Source organism: Bombus huntii, chromosome 8 (assembly GCF_024542735.1).
Source record: "Bombus huntii isolate Logan2020A chromosome 8, iyBomHunt1.1, whole genome shotgun sequence".
Taxonomy (NCBI): Eukaryota; Metazoa; Arthropoda; class Insecta; order Hymenoptera; family Apidae; genus Bombus; species Bombus huntii.
Window position 1 is genome coordinate 8,916,534 of NC_066245.1, and position 26,747 is coordinate 8,943,280.

General features: G+C 27.9%; 4 protein-coding genes across 14 annotated transcripts; 2 read left to right on the forward strand and 2 right to left on the reverse strand.

Annotated features, from left to right (window-relative positions):
• Window positions 1–62: 62 nt before the first annotated feature.
• On the reverse strand, window positions 63–3,616 carry LOC126868767 (DNA polymerase eta). 3 transcript variants are annotated; one of them, XM_050624570.1, is made up of 8 exons: window positions 3,558–3,616; window positions 3,141–3,240; window positions 2,913–3,047; window positions 2,631–2,839; window positions 2,371–2,537; window positions 2,081–2,304; window positions 1,869–1,992; window positions 63–1,797 (listed from the first exon to the last, which is right to left on the reverse strand). In XM_050624570.1, the coding sequence occupies exons 2-8, from the start codon at window positions 3,236–3,238 to the stop codon at window positions 340–342; spliced, it is 2,415 nt and encodes an 804-aa protein (XP_050480527.1). In that variant the 5' UTR covers window positions 3,239–3,240; window positions 3,558–3,616; the 3' UTR covers window positions 63–339. The 3 variants fall into 3 exon arrangements, with proteins under 3 accessions (XP_050480527.1, XP_050480526.1, XP_050480524.1); XM_050624569.1 differs by lacking the exon at window positions 3,558–3,616 and adding an exon at window positions 3,319–3,551; XM_050624567.1 differs by lacking the exon at window positions 3,558–3,616 and having other exon boundaries at window positions 3,141–3,551.
• Window positions 3,617–4,086: 470 nt separating this feature from the next.
• On the forward strand, window positions 4,087–7,164 carry LOC126868526 (dr1-associated corepressor). The gene is made up of 5 exons (XM_050624073.1): window positions 4,087–4,694; window positions 4,900–4,972; window positions 5,119–5,212; window positions 5,290–5,469; window positions 5,532–7,164. Exons 1-5 carry the CDS (start codon window positions 4,653–4,655, stop codon window positions 5,833–5,835), a joined length of 693 nt encoding a protein of 230 aa, XP_050480030.1. The 5' UTR covers window positions 4,087–4,652; the 3' UTR covers window positions 5,836–7,164.
• Window positions 7,165–7,853: 689 nt separating this feature from the next.
• On the forward strand, window positions 7,854–11,819 carry LOC126868527 (deubiquitinase DESI2). 6 transcript variants are annotated; one of them, XM_050624076.1, is made up of 8 exons: window positions 7,854–8,084; window positions 8,328–8,350; window positions 9,006–9,186; window positions 9,271–9,343; window positions 9,437–9,530; window positions 9,603–9,744; window positions 9,822–9,981; window positions 10,052–11,819. In XM_050624076.1, exons 3-8 carry the CDS (start codon window positions 9,061–9,063, stop codon window positions 10,096–10,098), a joined length of 642 nt encoding a protein of 213 aa, XP_050480033.1. In that variant the 5' UTR covers window positions 7,854–8,084; window positions 8,328–8,350; window positions 9,006–9,060; the 3' UTR covers window positions 10,099–11,819. The 6 variants fall into 6 exon arrangements, with proteins under 6 accessions (XP_050480033.1, XP_050480036.1, XP_050480032.1 ...); XM_050624079.1 differs by having other exon boundaries at window positions 7,854–8,350; window positions 9,077–9,186; XM_050624075.1 differs by lacking the exon at window positions 8,328–8,350.
• A 369-nt stretch (window positions 11,820–12,188) lies between these two features.
• Window positions 12,189–26,692, reverse strand: LOC126868512 (serine/threonine-protein kinase Genghis Khan). 4 transcript variants are annotated; one of them, XM_050624025.1, is made up of 27 exons: window positions 25,682–26,692; window positions 25,110–25,297; window positions 24,823–25,005; window positions 24,470–24,741; window positions 24,088–24,387; window positions 23,803–23,946; window positions 23,571–23,693; window positions 23,267–23,475; window positions 22,976–23,190; window positions 21,877–22,880; window positions 21,540–21,775; window positions 21,320–21,426; window positions 19,526–19,723; window positions 18,591–18,754; window positions 18,261–18,516; window positions 17,885–18,171; window positions 17,666–17,809; window positions 17,444–17,579; window positions 17,127–17,368; window positions 16,862–17,042; window positions 16,597–16,785; window positions 16,240–16,425; window positions 15,979–16,160; window positions 15,790–15,888; window positions 15,597–15,720; window positions 15,351–15,508; window positions 12,189–15,218 (listed from the first exon to the last, which is right to left on the reverse strand). In XM_050624025.1, the coding sequence occupies exons 2-27, from the start codon at window positions 25,237–25,239 to the stop codon at window positions 15,105–15,107; spliced, it is 5,583 nt and encodes a 1,860-aa protein (XP_050479982.1). In that variant the 5' UTR covers window positions 25,240–25,297; window positions 25,682–26,692; the 3' UTR covers window positions 12,189–15,104. The 4 variants fall into 4 exon arrangements, with proteins under 4 accessions (XP_050479982.1, XP_050479979.1, XP_050479981.1 ...); XM_050624022.1 differs by lacking the exon at window positions 19,526–19,723 and having other exon boundaries at window positions 25,682–25,969; window positions 26,433–26,688; XM_050624024.1 differs by lacking the exon at window positions 19,526–19,723 and having other exon boundaries at window positions 26,433–26,688.
• Window positions 26,693–26,747: the final 55 nt, after the last annotated feature.

The window sequence follows — 26,747 nt, forward strand, 5'->3', positions numbered from 1 at the left end:
CTATTATTATTTTAATTATTATCTATCATTTTAATTTATTTAAATGAAAGATACTGGAGCAATATAATTAAATAAAATTTATTATGAATCAATACAACATTAGCATTTTATGCATATTACAGTATTATTGCTTTTTATTTCAAAAGTGTCATTAATTCAAATAAAATTGAAAGAGAAGAACTACTTCAATTCTAAGAAGACTATGTTGTAAATATATATCTACATATTTCATAAAATGTAAGTATATTTTTACAAATGATACACAAAATATTTATTTAAGATTTATTTCGTTAAGATAGATATAAGATATCAATATAATATATAATACGTCAATTCATATTACGAAAAAAATGATGATATGGATTTATGATTCTTGTGAGAATTTAAAATATTTGCATTTAATCGACGTTTAATAGAATTGGTATCTACATCACTTGTATTTTCCTTCCTTTTTATATTTGTAGTATGTAATACTGAATTATTTAAGTTCCATTGCAGACTTTCAGCCACATGAAAATCGCAATGTTCCTGATATTTTAATATAGGTATCATTTGATAACATTTTAAACATTGTTTAGAAGGAACTTCAATTGAGTTACATGAGTTTTTTTTAATTAGGAAACTAGAAATATCATTATCTTTTCTTCCTTTCGAAGTGTTGGTTTTAAATTTATTTTTTCCCTTCATTTTCGCTAAAGTTTCTTTTGAAATATCCTTTTTATTTTCTGTTTTCATATATAATTTTGCTTTTTCTTGTAAATATGAAGGTAACAATACAACTACAGTAGGATCAATATTACTCAAATCAGGAAATATTTCTTCTAGTTGTATTATATCTTGTTCGTTAATCATTTTGTTATTTTCATTTAATTTTATATTTGAAGAAATTGGCCCATTTTCCATTTCACTGTTTGTATACATTTTATCACTATTCGCCTTTGTATTCAAATCCAATTTTTCGTCAAAATTACTTTTCTCGTTTTTTACACTATCTTCATTTACATTTTCAAACTCAATATCTACATTTACATTGTCGTTTAACTCAATCAACCTAATATCATTTACATGTGTATCTTTCAAATTACTTTCTTTTGGGTTGAAAACATTCATAAAAAATGATTCCTTAAAATCATTTTGATGTAAAGGATCATTCAAATTAAAACAATTTGCCTTCTTTTCATAAAATGTTATTTTATTTCCTTCATTTAATGAATTGATTAAATTATTTAATCTTCTGGAAGTAGGAGACCAATCTGTTTTGATATTACAACTTTGTTCACCTAATTGTGGACTTATTGTAGAACATTTTTTCTCAACATGTTTTAGTTTATTACTTGATGCATTGTTAATTTCATCACTATTAGAATCTACATTGATAATTTTATCGACATCTAAATCACTTTTTATTTTCTTAGTAGTATCTTCTACTGAATATATACTTTCTACTTTCGTATTTTCTGTTTGTGCATCTATTTTCTTATGAGGCTCTGATTCGTTTGATTTAAAAAAATTCCGAAAATTGCCGCTACCTTTAGCTGGTATAAATTTACCAGCTGATATACCTAAATATGCAATTGGACATTGTGTTGACTTAGATATGATTTGTACACAACGAATTGCCATATTTCCTGGTTTATATGAATTTAAGGTACATGAACGTGATTGTGATACTGTAGCCTTATTTTGATAATACTGATAACATATTGTCATTAACGTTGCTCGTCGCTCATTTTCTTCAAGATCTTGTTCAAGACGTTCACAAACTTCTGCTGATAATTCACCAGCCCAATGTTCTAACTGTAAATAAAATATTATGTAATGAAATAATTCACAATTTTCCTATGTACAAATTTTATTATGTACTTTACCACATCTAATGAGACAATAGCTTGTTTTCCTGGGAACTTTTTACATGCTCCAATTGATTTTGATACTAATCGTATATTAACAGGTTCATTGTCTATTCCTCGAGCAATATTGTATAACCATGACCTAAATGAATATATTAATATAACATAGTCTCAAAGTAATGTTTTTATACATTATTATTTTCAGCGAAATTATGAGTTCATAAATATACCCTGTTTTTTCATCGAATCGTTTTTGTAAATATTGCAGTGAATACTGCACTAAATCACCCATAACATTACAATTGAGAGATTCAACAACGACATCTCCAAACTTCCCACCAAGATTTCTAACTTTTTTGATTGGCAATGTCGAATACAGAGTTGATACTGCAGCTGCAGGTAATATTGTTTGTCGATTTGGTTTATGCAATCCACATGCCAACTTAGCTAATATCTAAACATATACAATATTACTTTTTTTAATTAATTAGGTAATAAAATAGATGGTACACCTTTTTACCTTGTTTCCTGCAATACCAGCAGAACATCTAAATCCTGTTTTATCAAATATGTCAGCTCTTATTTCTTCAACTATAAGTCCCGCTATTGCAAGTTTTTGTGCTTCTATGTCTTCAAGATTCTCGAAAACGTTCATTATCCAAGTTTCTGTGCCTTTACTTCTCTCTTCTAAATCCATACCATATAAAGGCCCATATCATATAACAACATTATATACAAATTTATTTATAGTCATAAAAGTTTATAGTAATTTTTTCTTACCTTCATCATTTTTTCCAACTTCTGAATATCCTACTACAAAAGTATTTGAAAGCTGTGTCACTAAATGATTCAAAGAAATAGAATACGTAGACATCCTTTTACAAACCAAGTCAGTAATATCTAAATATGCTTCATCCACACTAGCACGTTCTATTATATTGCAATGTTTCTTTATAACATTAATAACTTCACGACCAGCACTTCTATATCTATACAAACATTTGTAATTCACCCACATTGTGTGTGTGTAAAAAATATTAAATGCATAATTTTTTGATATACCTTGATGTATCAGCTTTTCCACGAAGGCATGGTACACTAGCTAAAACAACATCTGGACATTTTTCTTTTGCCTCTTCACCTCTCATGTGTCTTGTAACACCATATTCCCTTGCTTCATAATTAACAGCAATTATCCTATTTAAAAAATATTAGCAATATTTAGAATCTCTCTCTAATCTATCTACTTAAGTTATTTAAGTATAATTTATGTTATCTGAAATATTTTACCCTCCTAATTTCCACTGATTGTATTGTACAACTGCAAGTGGTTTTCCAGCATATTCTGGTTGAAGTTTTGTTTCAACTTGGCAAAAAAAGCAATCCATGTCTATTAAAACGACAACTCTATCATTGCTTGAGTTTGCCATTATAAAATAAATTTGATCTATTAATTAAAATTATTTACAATTATAGGTTAAAAACATTAGTATAATACGACGTTATTCATCTAGTATTCATTAAAATGGAAGTTTAAATTATATATATTTGCAAAAACATCGTTATCGTTTTAGTATTTTAAAAATAGGTTACAGGTATAAAACTTTTACATATAATCAAATTAGTACAAAGTTAAAAGAAAAACAATCGCAATTTGACACAGTCTCAAATTCAAATTTGTAACTAGATCATTGTTCCTAAATTCACATTATTTTGTAAGGATGAATTATAAGAAGTAGTCATCTTTGTTTTGAACTGGTGTACGCCTGTGGCTCTCTCTACCGTGAATATTTTGTATGATAATAGGGTTAATTCTTGCGCCGCGAATTTAACTGTACAGCAACATAGCCGAGGCAACGAACAAAAGCTATTTAACAAATTTATTGATTAATGACAAAATTATTTCTCAGTAACAACTGTGATTACTTTCGAATTTCATATTTACTTTCGTTACCATGGTAAAGTGCTTTGCCAAAGCATAAATCGCTCGCTTTCTAATATTGTAAACTCCAATCAAAATAAAATTTATTAGCATTAGTTAATAAGAGTTTGTCTTATTGGATAACAAATTAATCATAGATTATCATGTAAATTCAAGTAGATAAATGAGCTACTCTGCGACTCAAAATTAAAGAATCGTTAGAACCGTCACGCTGAGCTCAGCGTCTCAATAAATTTCATTACAGCATAAATCTTGTTAAAGTTGTCAATCTATTATAAATATTTAGTTTTAAATATAACTAGTCTTAAACATAAATTTAAACATCGAATTTGTTTCAAAATTGTTTGAAGTTGTAACGCGTACAGAATTCCAGTGCAGTACTCCACTGGCTGCAATCACGCTAAATTCCCCAAATCTTGGAAAGGTCACGCAACATCTTTAATTTACGATATGCCATTAGTAATTTTATGTATAATCAATAAGCATAAATTATTTTTGCACAGAAAGGGAAATATATATTAATACAATAAATACGAAAATATATATATTGCTGCAATGAATATTAATATTCATAAATTAAGATCTGAAATTACATGTTGGTTTTAAGTATTTTTAGAACACATAGTAGCTTATATTCTATGAATGTAGCATTAAGTATTACATTTACGAACGTAAAATACTTTACGATTATTGAAAATGTATATGTATACATCATAGAGGTTACAGATACATGTCAAGTTTTGGAACACCTTGATTCCTGCAAATACAACATACAATAAACGCGTTTATTTTTTCAAAGTTTTATTCTCTGATTTATTTATACACAATTTGCGTAAGGTGAAGTACTACACTTTGTGACAATGCCAAGTAAAAAGAAAAAATATAATGCACGTTTTCCAGCAGTGAGTATTAAAATACTCTGTATAGTTTGGAGAAGTTTTTCACAAAAATGCACTTCATATATAAATTACATGTTTATAATTTGAATAAAAACAATGTAATTTACTTGTAATCTCATTTAAATGATAAAGAAATATATAATTAAAAAGACCATATACATATTAATTTTTAATTATATGACTAACCTATTTTTACAAATGTATTTAGGGCAGAATAAAAAAAATTATGCAAACTGATGAAGAAATTGGAAAAGTTGCACAACCAGTGCCGATTATAATTTATATCCTTTTTAAATTAATAATAAGAATAGTAATTTTAATGCCAACATAAGCCAATATAAGAATTATTGTTGTTTACATCGTAGATCTTTAAGCCGTTAATGATATATTTTTATTTTGAAAGTAAATTCCTTAACTATTTGTATACCTAGAACATTGGAACTGTTTGTACATTCATTACTTACAAAATCCATGGAAATTACAAATGCTAAAAACGCCAAAACTTTGAGTCCTTCTCATATGTAGGATTTTTTTAAAATTAATTGAGTTAAAATTAATTCAGTACTTGGTTTTAACTGATTTGTTGATCTCTTTGTAGGAAACAATGTATTTTATCAGAGAACCGTTTTGATTTTTTAAAGGATTTAGTAAATTCTTTACCAGATGTATCAGGACCTGATGAGGAAGTACCTACACCACCTCTAACACCTGCTCCAATGAATACAAATGTATCAAATACATCAACTTATTTACCTACAATACAACAGCCAGATACAGGGTAAGTATTAAATAACTTACTTGGTATTTGTAAATTTTAAATATATTATTATATTTTTATAGATTTTCAAAGCAGGAGATGGGATTAACTACTAAAGTAAAGAAAGAAAATGAAAATGAAGAAAACAGTGATGGAACTGGAATATATAATCCAGGTACTCGTAATGAAATGGTAAAAAATACTGTACCTCAAGTTCCAGAATTTCAAATGTCTGTGCCTCCATCGTTTCAAATTAGTCAACCTAATTTTTATACAGAAGTTAAACCTATGAATTTAAGTACAAATACATCAAGTGTAAATACAAATAATCAACCAACATCTAATTTTACTCATACTGCAACTTTGGATGAAGATTATGATACATAGTTATTCGCAAAATTTTAGAAATACGAATTTAAAATTAAATTAAAACAATAATTGAAGTATGCGGTCATATAATGTTACCAAATTTTATTCAGGCAATTTATAATTTACATTATATGAACAGTTTTGTTACTTATATATATTTACTTCACTAATCATAAATTTTTATATTTTTGTATTTGTTCTGTTAAATTATAAATTTTATTCAGACTAGTTAAAACTACATATTTCCTATTTAAAAATGTTTTGTACGAGTCGATTATCGTAAAACACTCATATTTTAAGTACTTTATATTCATGTATACACATCTATAATAAGTAACAATATTTGGATTTACACAGTTGCTGTGTATTCCAAATATGTATGCATTAAAGATAATCTAGATACAGTTCTCCTCTGTTTATACATTTATAAATATATGTTGTACATTTATGTAGGTACAAATACATTTACTTATTAAGAATGTAGGTATTTAGGCTTGCATTTTATAATTGGCAAAATTTTCTACTTGTACCTCATTTAGTTTATATCTTAGAATATTTGTGATTTGCAACATTATGTATGCAATAATAAGCTTTATAACTAAGACTTTTTACCTGCATAAAAATAAATTTGTATAAGGAAGAGGTAGTGTCATACACATATTAAGGAATATATTTAGAAAGATATCTTAAATATATTAACAATACTTAAGAGAATTGATTTTAAAAGAGTGGCATTGACAAATATTTCACAATATATTTATGTAATTATATACTTATTTGAACATACATACGTTGCAAAGTTATATATTAAACATGATGACTGAAACTATTAAATTTCTCAATAGTTCAATATATGCACAACAATTAGATAAGAATAGACTATTAAATTCTATAAAAACTCAATTGTGATATTATTTTATTTATATGAAGCAAATTACACTTTGGTCATTCATTGAACAAATATATTAATTTTTGAAATTTCTTACAAAAAGACATTATCATGAGGTGTTTAAATATGTAAATAATTAAACTTTAATTACGTATTTTAAATCTAGAAAATGTTTTCTTAGTAAAATAGAATAAAATAATTGTAAATATCTTTATACAAAATACAAAATCTGGAAATATTGTATTTATGGTAGCATATTTAATATAATATTCGCACACTCGTTTAAAAATAAGAAAAATTGAACAATGATTATGTAAAGAGTGTTAAAAATTAGTAAAAGAACGTGTGCTATATATGCTTATATATGTGTATATTTATAAGAGTAATATTTTGTTTCATAAATTGTTTGTAATGTGTGGTAAAATGTTTCAAATAAATCGTATCTATCTCAATAGTAACAGGATAACAAAATCAAATCACATGCATCTCATTATGTATACTATATATCTCTATACTATATATCAAATTATATACTATATATCTCTAGATACATATGTACCATAAAAAATTATTTTAAAAAATTTAGAAATATAACTGATTGCTGTACCAATTTTCTATTTTAAACAAGTAATCTGAATTTTTTAGAAATATGTCTAAACAATCTTTTATCACTAAATATTTATGTTCATATGTATTTATAGCAGAGAGGAAATTTCCTTTCTGTCCACAGTGCTTATCTGATAGCATTAATCATAAAAACAGATGAATAATGCTATACTTAATATTTCAATTAAGAATAAGATTAATTTAAGATAGTCTCAAATAACAATATGTAAATTTATTAATAAAAATTTTAATAATGACATTGTGCTATTTATATATATTTAGTTATATTTATAAATAATATTAAAAAGTTTGTTTTAATTACTTCATTTTTTTATTATGCTTATGTCTTGCGAATTATATTTTATCAGTATTAAAAATATTAAAATTGTGTAAATAAAAAATGTTAGAATTAGCAACAGTATAGGAAAATTATAGAAAAATATATTATTTAATATTTTGGTAAAATTTTACATACATATGTATAACTTTCGAAAAAAAAATTCTTTAGTAATTATTCAACTTTTGATATTCATCTAGACTAGAGACAATTATTCGATATCCCTAGACAAATGCCATTCGTTTCTAATTATAAACAATTTGTCTAAATTCCTTTAAAATATCTTTAATGTTAATGTTTGTTATGTGCATTTAATTAAGTTTGTGATTAAAAATACGTAATGAATAGTTAAGATACATAATTACAAATTTCAAGAAGGATTTTGTTGATAATTTAGCACACTTCAAGTGAGGAGAGACTTCTTATTGACATAATGTATGCTATTTGCACGTAATTTTTACGAATTTCAGTTATTAAATCTATGTTATTAAATTTTCATAAGAACTTAATAACTGTTATTGACATTTCAAGAAGATCGGTAATTTATTGCGAGTATACTTACTTGCAATTTTGTACAATGTCTTTCTGCAATATTTAACATCAACAATTCTTTCAAGAAAATTTGGAGATTAACATGTACTGAACTATTCTGTGACAAATTATAAAGAAATGTGATAGTGCTAAAATCTCGACTTTTTTAGGTAATACAATTTATTTAAAAATATCATTTAACAAAACCTTTGACTTGATGATTCACAATACACTTTTTTTCTTCTATTGTGAAGTATATCCATTCTTAGTTCCTTACTCATTGTCAGACAATATTACTAATAAATTTGCTGATTATCTTTGAACATTCTGCATCCTACAACTTTATTAATACAATAACAGAGTAGTAAATTATAAATCTAATTCAAAATATCATTTGTTTATATTTTGACTTTGGTATTGTTATTGTTTAGCATTTATGATAGATTAAGTAACATAATATTGGTGATTTTATCATTTTGATTCTATAAGTTGCAATATTGTTATTAGAAAAACATATTTGTTGCTATGTATTTTGCAAAGTATAATATAATTTTACATAGAAAAGCATGAAGTTACTGATTATTATGTAGTTAATAAATAATATTTATGTGACAATAATATGTATTTTATTACATTTTTGTTTTTTATTTGTGTAACCCCATATGAATCATTTAGGTGATTTGATATAAAATTAACCACAGATACTTACTTGAAAATTATAAATAAGATGTTTCCTATTTCATCATTCTTTTTTAAATTTTGTAGTAATTTTTGGTTATGTGCTTAGTGTAGATCCAGTATATAGCAAATGTATTTGCTTATTAGGTGCGTTGGAACATAGGTAGTGCTGCTGTTCATCTCTTCAAGTATAGGTATCTCTATGATGTTTTCGTCAGGTCTTAGCTGCAATCTATCTTTTCCTAGTTGTCTGGGTTATCCACAGGATAACGAAGAATTAATACCAAAAATGGCTAGAGAGCCAATAATTCTTAATGTTTATGATATGGTAAGGTCCTTTTAAGTTTCTTTTTAAAATATCTTTTTAATTTTTATTGATGCACATTTGTAATAAATACATTTCGTGTTTCAGTATTGGATAAACGAATATACTACTCCAATTGGATTGGGTGTATTTCATTCTGGAGTTGAAATATATGGAACAGGTATATTTACATAATGTTTTATATATATATATATTTCTTTTAATTCCATCTGAATCTATTAAAATTAGCTGAATTATTTCAATCAATTTGCAGAATATGCATATGGAGGTCATTCTAAACCAATTTCTGGAATTTTTGAAATCACACCGAGAGTTGCTGAAGAATTAGGGGAGCAATTTAGATATAGGTACAGATATTTTAGTAAGGATATGTTGATATTATTTCTAAAGAAGAGTATGTTTATTTTTCATCATCGTAGGCAATCAGTACACATTGGATATACAGATTTCACAGAAGAAGATGTAACTAGGATCGTTACTGAATTAGGAAAAGATTTTAGGGGTGATCGTTACCATTTAATGAATAAAAATTGTAATCATTTTAGTAGTCAACTTACACTTGTATGTATATAAAAATAGTATATAATCACTTATTAATTAATACAATGCTAATATTATATTTTTATTCTAAATTGTAGATTTTGTGTGGTCAAGAAATACCAGGTTGGGTAAATCGCCTTGCATATTTCAGTTCTTGTGTACCATTCCTTCAACGTTGTCTACCAAAGGAATGGTTAACGCCCGATGCACTTCAACATTCTCTGAATCAAGTCAGCCATGAAAGTACATCCTCTGAAAGTACGTCTTCTGATACTTCCTTGTAACATTTGGCCAATTTTTTAAAACGAAGAGATTTAAAATGTCATAGGAGTTACACCATTTAGAGAGTTTATGCGCAAAGGAAGTTTATCGTGACAGTAACTATATCGCCAAGACCGTGGAATCCGAGAAACAAAACCGTCAAGATGAGGTACAAATTTCATATTGTACTCTAGAATTCCAGTGGTGATTTAATAATACTGAAAAAATGCCTTTCTTGCAACATGTCGTCTTTTAAATTCTGGACGGCAGTATACAATGTCGCGTGTGTTCTTTGTTGTATCACACAATCGAAATTTAATAGGTATACACTTAATAGATAATTACTTATAAAACAAAGGCATAAAGAGACTGGAACGTATTCATTTATTAGTTAATCACATTAATTTTTTAAGAAATTTTTTGTGAATTAGATTTTATACATGTAATATCTGTCATTTCAAATCGCATTTCAAAATTAATATTTGTAAAACATACAATTCGTTCAAATTATATTTTAGAATTATCTAGTGATGTTTTTCTAAACATTCAATAACCTGGTTTACTTGGATATTATAATTATTTATGTTATGTATACATGCGACACCTCTCTGTACAGCTGCCATTAATATTGTTAGGAAATTTAAATGAAGAATGAATGTAATATACATATATAATATATATAATATAATATATATATATATATTAACATTCATATAAAATAAATAAATTAAGAATAACTTACTTTTCATCTATGATTTAATGAAAATATGTTTTGTGCAAATACTTTTATAAGGAACATATTTATAATTTTATAATTCAAATTTTGAGTCAACAGTTTTTCACTATATGGATATCACATTCCACAAAGGTAATTTTGAATTTTGCGCAATATAGAACAATAGAATTAATATAATGTTGTGATTTTGGAAGCATTTGCTAGATCCAAAATCTAATGAATTCTTTTTAAACATTCATGACATACAAATCATTACTAATGTTGCTAAAACTGTTGTTGACACCAAGTTTATAATGTTATATGTTGAAAAAAATGAAAAATTCATAAAGTTATTCGAATATGATATAAATACAAAAAAATTCTGTTAAATATATTTGTAAAATGTAACACAAAAAACAAGTAACAATTAGTGCCAATTCAATGTTTTGTTAATTCTGTTTTAATGACTAATATTAGGAAGTGACATGTTGCATAAAATTCATAGATGTTATCAATCATAAAATTATTATATTTAATGTTAACATATGAATATCTTTCAATGAATTATTTATAGAAAAATTTCGGATATATAACAATTACATCTAATATAATAGTCAACAAAAATATTAATTACTCTTTATTTATATAATTATATTATAGAAAGCTTTTTTTGAAGTTAGATTTAAAATTAATTTGGATTAATAAAATTATTTAATATACTAATTTACACGAAATTACCAAATTTAAATTCGTGCGTCTCTGTACGACATATGTTTAAAAAAGAATGTCTTCTTCATACACATATATGTATTATATTTTCAAAAAAAAGGTATTAAAAATAATTAGTCATCATAAATATTTTATAGACCAAAACATGTTATGTTTTATATTCCTCACTGATAATTGTATTGATACAGAGTTATAAAATGAATTACTTATGCGATATAGAATACTAAAATAATGAAGCATATAAAGCACAATATACAATATAAGTACAAAAGCTTACGTATCTTTTTAAATGGTCTTTTTTATAATGATATTTAGTTTATTGTTTCAGTAGGGACCTTTGTCTTACTGTTAATGATTTCATTTTAAAAAATAAATATTCTAATAATTATTATTTTGTTTTGTTAATTATGATAATACCTAAAATTAAGACCAGTTTTAATCATTAATTATATTGTACTCATACATCAAGTTTACTAATATAATTCTTTATTACAAAAAAATTAAGTTATTATTATTTCAGTGAAGAATGAATTTAAGAGAAAGGAAATATATTCATCTTTTATCATAGATTTTGTATGAAACAAAATGTAAAACAAAAATTATAAATACTATGAAATCTACAAAAAAAATGTTTGTGAGGAAATCTTACAAACATAAGAATTTGGTTTTCTTTTTACCATAATGTAAGTACTTCTTACTATAATGACACACTTTAAATAATATACAATGAGATACAATTCATTATTCAAAATGCAAATAATTGCTTGCAATTGCTTTTAATAAATATCGTAAATATAATGCACATATTAGTTATAAATAAATTCATAGTATAGAATACGCTAAACTAAGTTGCTAAAAAAAAAGATTAATAATCAGGTCATTACATGCACTGGTACTAAACCAATGGGATACATAAATCATTATTAATTGTTACATAAAATATTCTAACAACTCGTAAAAAAGTAAACTATTGAATCATACAAATCTGTATATGCATACATATAATCATTCTATTTTCGTGCAGAATGCCAGTCGTACATTTTGATTATGCGTAAAAAAAAAGCATAATTATAGCACAGTTTTTACATGTTATAAAACGACGTACTCAAAATTTCAGTGTCATATATGTGCAGACTAAAAAAAAGAAGGAAAATGAAAGATTCGAAGGGTCTAAAATCAAATTGAAATTGGAACCTTATTTAGAAATTGAATTATTTACAAAAATATAAAATCAATGCTATACAAAGTGACTATTTCTTCGTATGTTCTATTTATAAACAAACTCGGTTTAGATACAAGGCAACATAAGACAAACAGATATATCTTTGATTTTAGAACCCTTAAGTAACAATTGCGGATAATAGACAAATCATTGAATTTCGTTGGTAAGTACAATAACACGTACATTGCTACAATTTATAAACATACGATGACATTTCTAGAATAGTTCTAGAATTCATTTTTAAACTTTATTTTATTCTGGTATGGACAGCAATATCTGTACTATTACATTCTTTGTCTGATAACATTAACACTTTTTTCTTCTATTAACGGTTTCTTCTATATTTTTAATATAAGAATGTCAAACCTATTGCAGTCGATATATATTTCTTTTATAATTATATTTTCATGTCTTACCATTACACAAATGTGATAAAGTCGTTTCAAGTTTCTTTTTTTTGGTATTATACGCATGTTATAGTTATTATGCTAACTTTATATCCATCAACGATGATCTTTTTAAAGAGTTGGAACTTCGATTTTCATGTATATTTGTCATTGTTTTATGAAAATAAAAAAGAATTGCTCGGAATGTAGCGTATCAATATTTTACTGTAACATTTTCAATATTTCATAAACTTTTCGATACTTTTTTAAACTTTTTTCATTAAAATTCATTATAAATATATGTAAATTTAAATGCATGATTCAGCATTATTTTTTTACATGCACTTTATTTTTGTGTATGCAAGAATTGAATCCATACTGTAGTTATTTGTTTTACTGTATGCCGTGTTTAGGGATATGAAGATAAAACATCTTCAATCCATAATTCTTGAGTAAGAATGGAGCAACTCGGGATTCTTGACCGTTAAATGTTATTTCATATTTTAACTACTGGTATAGAATCCTGAGATAATTATTTTGTTCTACCAACTCTTTTTTCTCCTCTTTTAGTATAGTTAGCAAATTTTTATAAATGTACATGAAAAATGTATATATTTTATACATTAAAACATATAAAACTTGTTATCTTGTTCTCATCTTTGTTGTAATTTCATTTGTTTTGTTCTAGTCTTACAACTATAAAAAGAACTAAATGTAACTAATTAATCATCAAGTAATACTTTTTTCAAAATTTCATAATAATTCATTATTCTTTTTTTTGTGAATTTAATGGTTTTTAAATTTTTTAATATAAAAGTACTAAAGATGTTGCGTAATCCTGTAGTGTAATCTTTCTTAACACTTTCTTCAAATTGTTGCAAATATAAATAAGGATTTCAGAATTTCATGGTTTGAAATAAACGATACTTAATCATCGTCGTTCCGTTTTCGTTTCGATTCTATTCTCAGTCATTATGCATTGCACTTGTTAATATTTGACTGACAAATTTTAAATATGTATATGCATTAAAAAAAAAGAGTTTCCACAATGATATTTATAGCCTTAATTATAGAGAAAGCAGTACATTTATAAACGAGAAATCAGTTTTTGTCGCAGTAAGGACAAATCAATATTCAACACTCTTTTACTGTCACAAATATAATACTCATATATCATGTAAAAGTATATAGCCGCCTTGCTTAATAGCTATTTATTAGCAGGAGCTTTAGATACATTGCACGATTATTTCTACTATTCACATGCTGAATAAAATGATGCACCTTACTGCATTATGACGCAATAGAAAATATTTAGTCATAAGGCATCAGATCGATTCACTTCCACTGAATTCATTTGTCACTAAGAATGACTAAGTATATAATTTACTTGAAACTATTATTTATACCTAGATTCAAAAGGTAGGTACGATAGATTAATTAGATTAATTTTTTATTGCTAGATAATTTGACTGAGATTTCAATTTTTATTAACTTAAGGTAGTTCATTACGATGATCAAAAATTAAAATTATGCAAAGTATTCGTATTAAAATTCCGAAAAAAAAGAGGAAATTAAAACGATACCTACTTTGGTAATATATGGCATCGTAAAGCTGATTCATTGATTTCCGAACATAAATTATTTACAATTTATCATTACATAAACTGTAAATTCCCTTGTTAAATATATAACATGTTATAAGTTCTTGAAAACCAGAAAGTTATTGCAACATGATACCAAAATCAATGTTAATATATTTATGAAATCTTTGTATTGATTATTGAATTAAATAACTAAAACATGCAACTTCTTAATTCATTTGTATATACGAGTATTATGCCTTTTGTTAGACGTTTGTAATACAATTAACATAATGCACAAGGTTAGAAAAATGTATTGCACAAAATTGAAAAAAGAAAGAAATAAATACGATAACTTTCCAGCTAAAAATCAAATACGGATATCATTTTATGTAAAAATGTTATCATAGATACTGTAATCCTATTATTCAGGTAGTAGACGCGATTACAGTAAGTTATTAATGTTATGAGAAGTGTTAAATTAATTTTTATGAATCATATGAAGATGAACCATGATCATGAGCGGGACTTGGTGGCGTCGATGGATTTGAACTGTTGTTTGAAGCTATTGAATGTCTAGGACTTCCACCAGAGGTGTGTTCCTACATTAATGAAAAATTGTATGTATTTATTAAAAGTATGATTTCTCTAAACTTTTTAGAACACGTTGAATGTTCTCTATCTATATCATCTTTATATTTGGTTAATATTTTTAATAAGAAAAAAAGTAATACCTTGTCGTGTAAAGATGCGATGCTACCAAGAGAAAGTGGAGTATGCGATCGTAGATGCACAGATTCCGAATCAACTTGGTCCACAGGAGTACGGGGTAACGAAGGTGGAGTAGCAGTTGGTCGTGGTGGTGCCGGTCCTCTGCGTGATGATGTTGAACCTAAGAAAAGATTTTATATGTGATGTAAGATATCTCAAATAAAATTATGTAACAGAATAAAATACAATACGATTGAGCATATAAATACCGTTATGCGGTGAATATCCGGAATTTCTAGATATATGAGAACTAAGACGTCGGGTATCAGAAGGTGGATGCCTAGGCGGTAGTGGCGCTGGTTTACTTGATGCTTGAATTGCAGGACTATACAACTAAGAAAAAAAAATGTAAGTAGACATTTGATATTTTTAGAAATACATAAAGATGTATTATATTCTTACTCTTTGTTGGCTGCTATGAAGATGAGAGCTACTGTGATGACCGCTATGTTGTTGATCAGCTGTTTCAAGTGTAGTAGGCAGGTCTAACAATCGTTGAATCTAATATAAAATATAAGACATTTATAAAATAGATGTATATCAAAAAATATATATATTAACAAAAAAAAAAGGAAACTCAAAATAACTTACCTGTATTCCATTACCCGGACCCATATGACTGATATGATTAAAATTCGTCGGAGCAGATATCATTTTGGAACGTCTATCAGTAGGACGAACAGCTCTATTTCCTTCTCTTAATGAAAATCTCCTTCGCGGTTTTGTCATTTGTCTACCACTTGCATCTAGTGGTGTTAAATTAAGTAGTTCTCCTATTATATTAAATCGAATATTGTATATTATATCTAATCACTTTATAGTTATGATTGTTGTTATATGAAGTATACTAACGTTGATGTAAATTGCTCAGAAAAATAACATGTGGCATATCGTTAATGACACAGGACGTTAAAGAACCTGAAGTATTCAGTGGTCGTGCTCGCTTCACATTAAGTGTTTGTAACCAATCTCCAGTTGTACAGTCAAACACATCAATGTGAGTCTCGCTATAAACTAGCAAGTAGCCTTCACAGTAACCTGTGACATAAAGTTATAATTGTTATATGCAATATATGTACATTTGTTATATTTGTACATGTAATATTTGTTACATTTGTAATATGTAATACGAGATTATAATTATATTTCGTTTTAACATGTTCCATATTTAATGCTTTATGAATAACATGCTTTAAGAATAATACTCACTAACTGCTGTAGGAACAGCAGGATACATAATTTCACGATCTCTACTCTTTCTGCCTTGGCTGTCAACATAAACTGCTAATGTATGGAAGACTAATAAGAATTCACCACGTGGCAATTCGATACAACGTAAAGCATCCACAGCACTGTATGTAAGAAAACCTAAGAGCGTATTCTCAGAATGGACCAATGCTAAAACATAAAAATAAGAGATTTATAGGTTTCAAATTAATTCTGAATTTACTTGAGGTCGGATTTATATATTTACAAATAGGGTGATGGTCTCCTAAGATGCTGTAGATAGAAAATCCGGAAGGATATCCGACACAGAAGCGGCCTTCAGAAAGAACTTGCAAAGTTTGTGCATGACATGATAACATCAGTTCACGTATACGTTTATGACGTGTTTTCGTACGCGTAATTTCATAAATAATGACTTGTGATGCATTCTAAATTAAAACAGAAAAATGACATTAAATATAGGAAATATCTATTACATTAATGATCCGATATTATACAATAACATGTCTTACCTGCTTCTTTATGGCAACACACAAACAATAAGTTAGTGGACTGCGACGGACTATCCCGGTCGTTAAAGTTATACATCCTTTAGTTTCTGCAACTTTAATCCATTCAACTTCGTCTCCATCCAATGCACGTACTGGGACCAGCCGTACATGACGTTGTTTTCCACTTAAAACTACTATTAATTGTTCTTCTGTTACATATTCCAGTAAATATATTTTTTTGCCTTCTCCTACTCTTGCAATTTCTAAATATGTAATACAAATTAGTCATAAAATGATTTTGTACACACACACACATATATATATAGGATAGAACATACCGCTACGATCTAAATCTAAACAGAAGAGACCTTCTTCTGTGCCAATGACTAGACGATCTGGATCAATAATTGCTCCTGACATCACATTTTTAATGAGCGCCAATGTATTATCTAGTAATTCTTTTGCTCTAAAGATCTGTAACGTAAAAAGAAGAGCATAAATAAAAATGAATGAGATCGAACGATATCTTATTAATATATACATCGATATACTGTATTTACCGTTGTATTAGGAAGATTGTTTTTCTTTAATATTCTATGTAATTCACTTAAAGCAACTACCCACTTTGTTTTTTCACTTTCAGTGTCTGCAAGCATTAACGTGTGATTTCTTAAACCAGGTGGTTCTAGTAGAGATGTCGTTATCTAAATAAACATGAGATAAAAATAAATCCTGAAGGAATGTATAATAAAAATACAACAAAAGACTTTAAGCATTACCCTAAATATACATGGAATATCTTTCTTTGTAGCATGTATAACATCCGAATCTCGAACAGAACTAACGCTGAATTCTTCGTCCCGCATGTCCAAGACTTGAGACACGTAAACAGATGGTAATGCATTACGATCTGGTGAAATATCATAAAGAAATAATTTGAAGTCGCAAACCACCACAAATTGACGAACCCAGCCCTTTTTCACTCCACCCATTTTTGGCACTTTAACATATCCTTCGTAAGCTGTACCTATTCCTCGTGTAGGATCAATACCTAGTGGTCGTTTTGCTGGAAAAAGTATTTATTATCATGCCATATTAAAGAATTATATTTTCAAAATAAATTGCACTAAATATGATTTCCTAAAGATAACTTACTTTGATCATGTGGCACAGGACACATTGATGGAACTTTATCACAACAGGGCATATGACATGCAAAGCCACAAACTTCACATACAACTCCTTGCCTGGTTAAACCTACCATCAGTGAAGTGCAATGATTACATTTTGTAGGTGCTGAAAATGTTCTTACTAAGAATTGGTGAGATTTTGGTTTTGGTTGAAGATTGGTTTGTCCATGAGATGTTGATGATTTATTGAGAAGTTCATGAGATAACGGAGATGTGGGATCCTAAAATTTAATATATATCGAATTTTAATGTGTAAACACTTAATGTTATATTAAACTTAGAAAATAATACTCACAATACTGAGTTCAGATAAGTTGCTTTTACTGCTGGAGATACTTGGCGCTCGATTATCTTCGATATCGGCTTCTACGCTATCTGCACTTCCGTGACGTGTACTGCTTGCAGTTTCTTTCAAGAAATGTTCCAAATATGACATTTGAGATGTAGGACGTTCTAAAACTGAAATACAAAAAAAATTTTAAATTAATAGGATAAAAAATGGTAACATCTTTTTTTTGATTATAGGAAGTTGAAATTGTTTTTAATAATGTTAAACTAATAAAGAAAAAAGATATCTGTAATACTTTTATCTATATTCTATTAATATATAAAGAATGTAAAAGTAAAGAATTATGTTTTTCTTTCTACAAGTAGATACATAAATCAATGTAAATTTCATAACATCTTCTTTTGAACATTTTAATATAATCACTGCACTGCAATTTGCACCACACAAACTCTGTTAAAATAGTAATCGTTATTATGCAGGTAAAGGTTGACTGTTTACCAGCAGAAATAGCAAGCATGTAATAAGATGTACTAAAAAGTCAATCAGTTCAAACAATCTAAAGGCGAAAACATTCAGACACAACATACCTGTTAATCATTTAATTACAAAACTGAGTGATTATCAGCTACAACAATTAAAAAAGGACAACCATCACCTAAAACGATGAAAAGCTACTGACACTATCCTTAATTGGGGGATGATTATTTCCAACATACAAGAAACACATAACTGATTTTCACAGTAATTGAAATTAAAGTTAACATAGAGCTATGCTTTAAATAAGAACAATCTGATACATTTGACATTTGACGTTCCCTTTTAAAGAAAAACATTTAATGTTTCATACCATTATATTCATAAAAAACATAGCACTGTGTTCTGTAATTAGCATCCCAACTGACTAGTCAATCAAAATCGCGTTTTGTTGCCACTTCATTTACCGGGTGGCGATACGATGGCGACGGCATTCTGACTGATGAATGTGTTGACGGGAACGAATCTAGTTAATAAGCGACATGTCGTGACGCGGGAAGCACGCATTACTGGTAGGGGTGACGACGGCTGATGTACGATGATGCGTTGGGGTTTGGTGCTAACGATGTTTGGAGATTTTCTTGACGTTTTGCTGGATAGGGCAGCTGTCACAAATACAGTTTGAAGATGAGCAACAAGAGGCCCCAGACACAGCTCGTTACGCCAATAAACAGAGGCACTTTGTAGTCTAGAAATCAGAATCGCATACCGTACCGGAGAACCGAATTACTATGCTGGATAGGTATCCAAATAGTAACGATCTCTATTATTGGTAAAGTAAGTATTGGCAATAACTTTTATACTTAGTATATTACCTAAGTGAAGTATTATAGTGAAATAGTTAAATATATTACATATAATACAGACAAAACATTTTGTTAAAATATTAAGGTCAACCTAACAATGTCAGAAAACATCATATTTTAAAAATTAAGTGCCTTATGTTTTTTCAAGACAACAACTGAATTATTCTGATACACATATATTCAATTTTCATTTGTGCCAAATACCTATGAATTATAACATATTTTAAAAATACGTGCATTTTTTATAATATTATTAAAATATTTATACGATCAATATGATCAATTATAATATATATATATATGACCATAAAATGATATTATTACATATATATATATATATATATATATATATATATATATATATATATATATATATATATATATATATATATATATATATATATATATATATAATGAATTGCACTTTCATATTTGTAACTGTCTTAAAATACATTTAAATATCAGTCTAGAAACACACACCAACTCTTACTATTCACATTTATAAAAAAAATTAAGAAAAGAAAAAAATAACCACACACTGACTCATACCAATATAATATCAAGCCATTAATTAAACTAATGCAAACTACAAGAAATAGATGGTATTCACATATAGTTAAACCTCTTAGAAATTCTATATTTTACTACAAAAACTAAAGAGATTGTTAAATCATACTTCTGACTATAATGACTTGTAATTTTAGTTATAATATAAAAGTAATATACTATGTAATAATATAAATATGCAAGTGCAAAGAATCATGTACACCATTCATGCATCTTCACAACAAACTTTTATTATTTATGTTAATTAATATATATATTTTATTAGATAAGAGAGACAAAAATAAGAGTTAATAAGCAAATCTTAAGAATTTATATTGAGAAGTATGAATGCTATATATGATTCCTGCTATATATTTCATATAACAATTTCTTGATTCTGTTGACCTTTTGCTAGATGCATGCAAATTTAAAATTAAGAAAAACAATCTAGCATATTTATATAAGAATTCATATATAAAAATTTCTTGTATCACACAATATTTAAATCACATACGGTATTATATATCTAATAAATAATATTTTGTATCTATTTATGATGAACATTCTATTCTATTTATTACGAATTGTATATATAAATCATATACTCCGTGCCACAACATATTAAAATAATACAGAATATTTTACAGAATATGTAGAACAAAACACCGAACAGATATATTCACCGCCTAAACAATGTACGAGAGAGATTAAAAGATTTACAAATTACATACACAGCATGTATCGCAGCAGTTTGTATAATAATAGTTCGTACAGAATTTTTATAAAAACGTAACAATAAAATTTTTACGAAATTTCTTTTTGTAACAGTGCTATATGAAATGTACTTACAGCCATCGCCTGTGTCAAGCCTCGCTTGCAACTCTTTTATTTGCATTTCTTTACGTTTTATCTCGTGCGTGAGTGTATCGAATCGTTGTCTGAAATCTCTTAATTCCCTGTAGATACACAATGATTTACCATTATTAAATTATATCAGTGACATTTAGAGAAATAAAAATATTTTCGTCATTAAAATTTATTTTATTTATAATATATTTAAATTAATTACTTTTGAGCAGCAATTAAATCTGAACGCGTCTTTGTAAGTTCTTCAGATATTGCCTGCTTAGCTTGTATTTCACTTTGTAAAGAACTTTGTAGGTTCAAAAGCTCCATTTTGTCAAGCTTTTGTGATCTACGATTTCGCCAATTTTTATCTGCCATTGTAGAACCACTTCCTACACCACCTACACCGCCAGAATGTTTTAAAAATTCTAATTCTTCTGTCATTTTTGTTGCTAACGCCTGAAATTTATTAAGCACAAAATTAAACAGTTCTTGAGATACATATCATACTATAATACTAATGATCATCATTAATAAAAAAAAATATAGGTAGGACAGACCTGTAAGTATCCTCTAGCATCTTTCTCGTCGGACACCCACTGAATAATTTCGGTAATCTGAGCTTCCCATTGTGCAATAGCTTCCTTCTTGTTTCTTAGTTCCTCATATTCTTCTTCTAATTGTCGTCTTTCACCTTGTATTCTATTAACACTATCGGTAAGAGTGTTAAGTTCTAACATAAGTTTTTTGTTTTCTTCGACTAGCATAATTTTTTCTCTTTCATGACGTCTGTTTAATTCATTTATAGTCTCCTCACTATCAGTGATATTTTCTAATCTTGCATTATCTAATTTTTCTTTCGTTAACTGGACTTCCCTTTCCAATAAATCTCTCCTTGTTTCAGCTTCATGCAATTGTTCTTGGAGACTACGAATTTCAAGATTGAACCTACCTTGTTGTTGGTTCAAATTTTCATTATATTGAACTTCGAGTTTTTCCACTTCTGCTTTTAACCTATTAATTTCTTGTGTCGCTAATGCATGATTTGCACTTGCATCATTTCCCATAGACCTTTGCCTAATTTTCTCTGTTTCTTCCTGCATTTGCTTACAATATTCTTCGCTACGTTCTCTTAATTTTCTTTCTTTACTCGTTTCAGCCATTGCCTCCTCCACTCGATTCTCTAATTCTCTACGTAACTTTTCCGCTTTTCTAATGTCGTGTCGTAAGCTGTCAACCTTTTGCATTACAACCTCCAATTCTTCTTCTTTATCTCTGACTTGTCTAGACAATTTTTGTTTCTGTTGTCTTAATTCTGATAATTTGTCTGTAACTTCGGTATATTCAGCCATTGCTAGTTTACGTTGTGTTAATGCATCTTTTAATTCTTTATCTTGAAGTTTAAGCTTCTCCTGGACATCTAACTTATCTTTAATAGCTTCTTCCTTTTCTGATCGAAGAGAGCGTACTAATTTTTCTAATTCCCGTAATTTTGTCATATCACCGTTATCTAAGTTGCGTAATTCACGAGGGACCTCCATGGATTTTAACTGTGATTCTAATTCTAGAAAATTATAAAGAAATATTATGAAATAATAACATGATTAAGTATTCATATATTTTTTACAGTAGTACATATTTAGAGATATATATTTATACCACAGTTGCGTTTAGTAAGTGTATTTATTTCATCCTGAAGTTTTCTTGTTGCATTATTAGAATCTGGTGATATTCCTGGGGAAGAATGACTCATACTAATTTGTTTTTTTAAATCTTCAAGTGCTTGTGTCAGTTGTGCATTTTCTTCCTCCAGTATTTGCACACGTTTATCCTTTTGAGTTATAGCAGACAAACAACCCAGATCAGATATGCAACTGTAATTTATAAATACAAAACCATATTAAGTATACTTCTTTTTAGGAACATAAAGAAGTAAAAGATGCTACTTACCTTCCTTGAGTAAAAGTAAAGCCAACAAACGGTAAATGAAGTGCAGAAAACGCAGAATTTGCTGCTGGTGGAACAGCATCAGAACTGCGAACATCTGTATCATCAACATCAAAGTTTGATGTATCTGTTGGTGAAGAAACTTCAGGAATGTAAGGTGCAGTACTGTCTCTAAGAGTTTCCCAGTTTACTCCTTCAAACCATGGATGTTTCTGTGTTATATAATTACAATTAATTATATTAAATTTAATTTTCTAATTATAACCACATATTATAATTTTTAAGTTAACACATTACATGTTAATACCTTAAAATCATCAATTCCATTTTGACCTAGTCTAAATTCTGAACTACATATTAATTTCCTCATTAAATCCTTAGCTTCTTCAGAAACTTCATACATGTCATCTGCTGGGAAGTCAAAGCAATTCTGAAATTAAGTAAAATACACACATTAATGTGTATAATATATATGTATAATAATTATTATAACATCATTGTAAGAACTTTTATAAGTATAATTCAAATTATTTAATAACCTTATGGTTCATAATTTTCCCATAAGTTTCGACTAGAGATTCTGCATAAAATGGTGTTTCTCCATATAACATTTCATACATGCATACTCCTAAAGACCACCAATCACATTCAGGTCCATATTGTCCTTGACCATCTTCCATTGCCTATATGAAATTCAATGCATTCTTTTTAACATTGATGAGTAGTAAATATCATAAATTAGTAAAATACAAATTAATATTACATAATTTATAAATTATAAAAATAATAATTATATATAAAATAATATGGAAATATAATTTTACCCTTAAGATTTCTGGTGAAATATAGTCTGGTGTGCCAACAGCAACATTACTTTGTGCAGTGCCATCCTCAAACAATCGTAAACAAGATCCAAAATCTGCTAATCTAATATGACCATTTGCATCTAACAAAACATTATCAGGTTTAATATCACGGTGCACATAACGTAAGTCATGTATGGACCCAATAGCCAAAACCATTTCAGCTATGTAAAAACGTGCCATATCTTCTGGAAGGCGATCTTCAAATTTGCTCAACAGTGTTAACAGGTCTCCACCACAGTAATAATCCATGACCAAGTACTACACATTATTATTTAAAACACATAAGATATTTTTATGTTCATAAATGCTTCTAATTGTTATTAATGTTTAGAAGAATTACCAAATTATTGTCATCTTGAAAGGCATAATGAAGATTTGTGATCCATCTACGATCACCATACACCAGTACATCTCTCTCTTCTCTAAAGTATGCAGTTTCTGCACGCTTCAACATTTCCCATTTGTTCAAAATTTTCATTGCAAATACTTTGTCTGAACCACGCATTCTTACAACACATACTTCACCAAATGCACCTCTACCAATAACTTTTACTATTTCAAAATCCTCCCGTGCCAATTGCAAACTCTTAATGCAAGTAGCCACTGGTTTTACTATAAAAAAATATATAAATTTTTTTAATATGAAATTATAAATTTTTAAAAATACACATATGTTATGTATATATAATATACCAAATTCAATAAAATCTGAGACAGTCTTTTCACGTCGTAAGGAAGAATTACAACATTCATCATATAAGACAAGTAAAATATCAATAAGTGTCTCAATAGAAAATGTGTGGCCTATTCTTCCTTCCCCTTGTACAGGACCATCAATAAAAAGAGATTCTAATTGGCGCAACCTTCCTCCTATGCCTATGAAAATAATAATTATTTAGTAATAATAATATTATAATATAATAATGTGTTTAATGACACATATTTTGTTACAAAAAGCTGTTATATATTTGGGAATATACCATTGATTGCAAGTCCCTTTGGCATAATATCAGGAGGAGGTTGATTATATTGGTGCTGCGACGAATCTGACATGTCTCTTTTGCGAAAAGGTTGCCCCTTACCAAAATCCTTGGATACTATTTCTGTCATTCTTAATAATATTGTTCAATAGTATTTTAAACCACCACATTATGATGTGATGACTATCCTAAAACATTTAATATTATTATTTTTTATGTATAAAATTTAATATAGACCTATAATTATACCATATATTTTATACTTCCATTAAAGATAATGAATTAAATATTTAAAATATTGTCATGTCAATCATTTTCAATAACTCTGTACATAACACACTTGCTTTTTATTAATTTAATCTCTCTTTATTTCATTCAACCAAATATGGATATGGATTCATAATTTGTCAAATGTTTTATTTATAAATATGAAAGATGCAACTAAAAATATCTTAAACAATTAAAAAAATTTTTTGTTATACTACATTTTTACAAATATTTAAAAGACCAATTAAAAGAATATAAATACAAACAATATCTACAACAAGTATAATTGTATACTAATAATTTACCTTAAGAAGATAATTTCCAATAGACATATCTAAATAGGATCACTTTCACTGTTTAAACATTAATTTTGTTTACAACCGTGCAGTGATCGTTTCCCGTTCATGTTATTGATATATACCAGCACGCTTTGAGCTTCTTTTACTCTTATGCAAAGAATGTCAAAAATCAATTCCCTTTAACTTAGCGTGGTATATATGTCCACACGCCACTACGTGTAAAACAATCGAGTTTCATTTAATTCATCATCGGCCATCGTGCCGGAATTACTCACGTCGGAAATTACGTAACTGCTATAAAGATAGCCAAAATATTTGGCGAAGAAAACACGCAACAAGAGAAATACGTGTAAATAAAATGTACAGACAAAAATAGTGCAGCGGGGTAGGGCACCGCATTCGCGATCAACGAATTCAACAAAATCACCAAGACAACTCGTATCGTTCGAAGAAATCAGTATTGTATAGTAGGACTATACAAATACTTCTCGTTTAAATATTAATAATTATAAAATGAAACGTAGATAAATTTTAAAGGGCCATTGTCCCAATTTCTGATATAACCTCGCCACGGCACTACACTCTCATCCCCGATCAAAATTTTTGTGACGTAAAATTCCTATCGCATGTGAGAAAGATGTTTTGAGTGAAAGGCTTTTTCTTTGCCAATCCGGACCGTTTGCTCAAACGATTCGAGCATATCTGCCGAAACGACGCGTCCCGCTATAATATTGGTTTAATTGTTTATTATGCGCACCATTCGTTTATCACAAAACATCTTGCATGGCCACCTCCAAACCCCCAACAATTTGGTTGACCCCCTAGCAGGCCCCATATAGAAAAAAATATGGCAGTCCTACGTCATTGAAAATACCTATGACAGTTCAGCATATAGATAGATCCTATCCTACAATATGAAAGATGTAATGACAAAGCGAGTTCACACAGCGATCATTTGTCAATTGATCAGAGTATATAATTTTCTTCTTTTCTTAAACATGCTTGTCATATTCCAGAAATAATTAAGATTGAGAATAAAAATTCCATTTTTCCTATGTACAAATTAAAATAA

Coding starts and splice junctions, on each gene's coding strand:
- LOC126868767 (XM_050624567.1), bottom strand. CDS start 3,280: ATGGCAAACTCAAGCAATGATAGAGTTGTCGTTTTAATAGACATGGAT. Junction 3,048..3,140: donor AATCAGTGGAAATTAGGAGG/GTAAAATATTTC, acceptor TTTTTTAAATAG/GATAATTGCTGTTAATTATG. Junction 2,305..2,370: donor CTGGTATTGCAGGAAACAAG/GTAAAAAGGTGT, acceptor GTATATGTTTAG/ATATTAGCTAAGTTGGCATG.
- LOC126868526 (XM_050624073.1), top strand. CDS start 4,653: ATGCCAAGTAAAAAGAAAAAATATAATGCACGTTTTCCAGCA. Junction 4,973..5,118: donor ACCAGTGCCGATTATAATTT/ATATCCTTTTTA, acceptor CTATTTGTATAC/CTAGAACATTGGAACTGTTT. Junction 5,470..5,531: donor ATACAACAGCCAGATACAGG/GTAAGTATTAAA, acceptor ATATTTTTATAG/ATTTTCAAAGCAGGAGATGG.
- LOC126868527 (XM_050624076.1), top strand. CDS start 9,061: ATGATGTTTTCGTCAGGTCTTAGCTGCAATCTATCTTTTCCTAGTTGT. Junction 9,187..9,270: donor TTCTTAATGTTTATGATATG/GTAAGGTCCTTT, acceptor TTCGTGTTTCAG/TATTGGATAAACGAATATAC. Junction 9,745..9,821: donor TTAGTAGTCAACTTACACTT/GTATGTATATAA, acceptor TCTAAATTGTAG/ATTTTGTGTGGTCAAGAAAT.
- LOC126868512 (XM_050624025.1), bottom strand. CDS start 25,239: ATGACAGAAATAGTATCCAAGGATTTTGGTAAGGGGCAACCTTTTCGC. Junction 18,517..18,590: donor ACTTATCTGAACTCAGTATT/GTGAGTATTATT, acceptor ATTAAATTTTAG/GATCCCACATCTCCGTTATC. Junction 15,219..15,350: donor TCGCATCTTTACACGACAAG/GTATTACTTTTT, acceptor TCATTAATGTAG/GAACACACCTCTGGTGGAAG.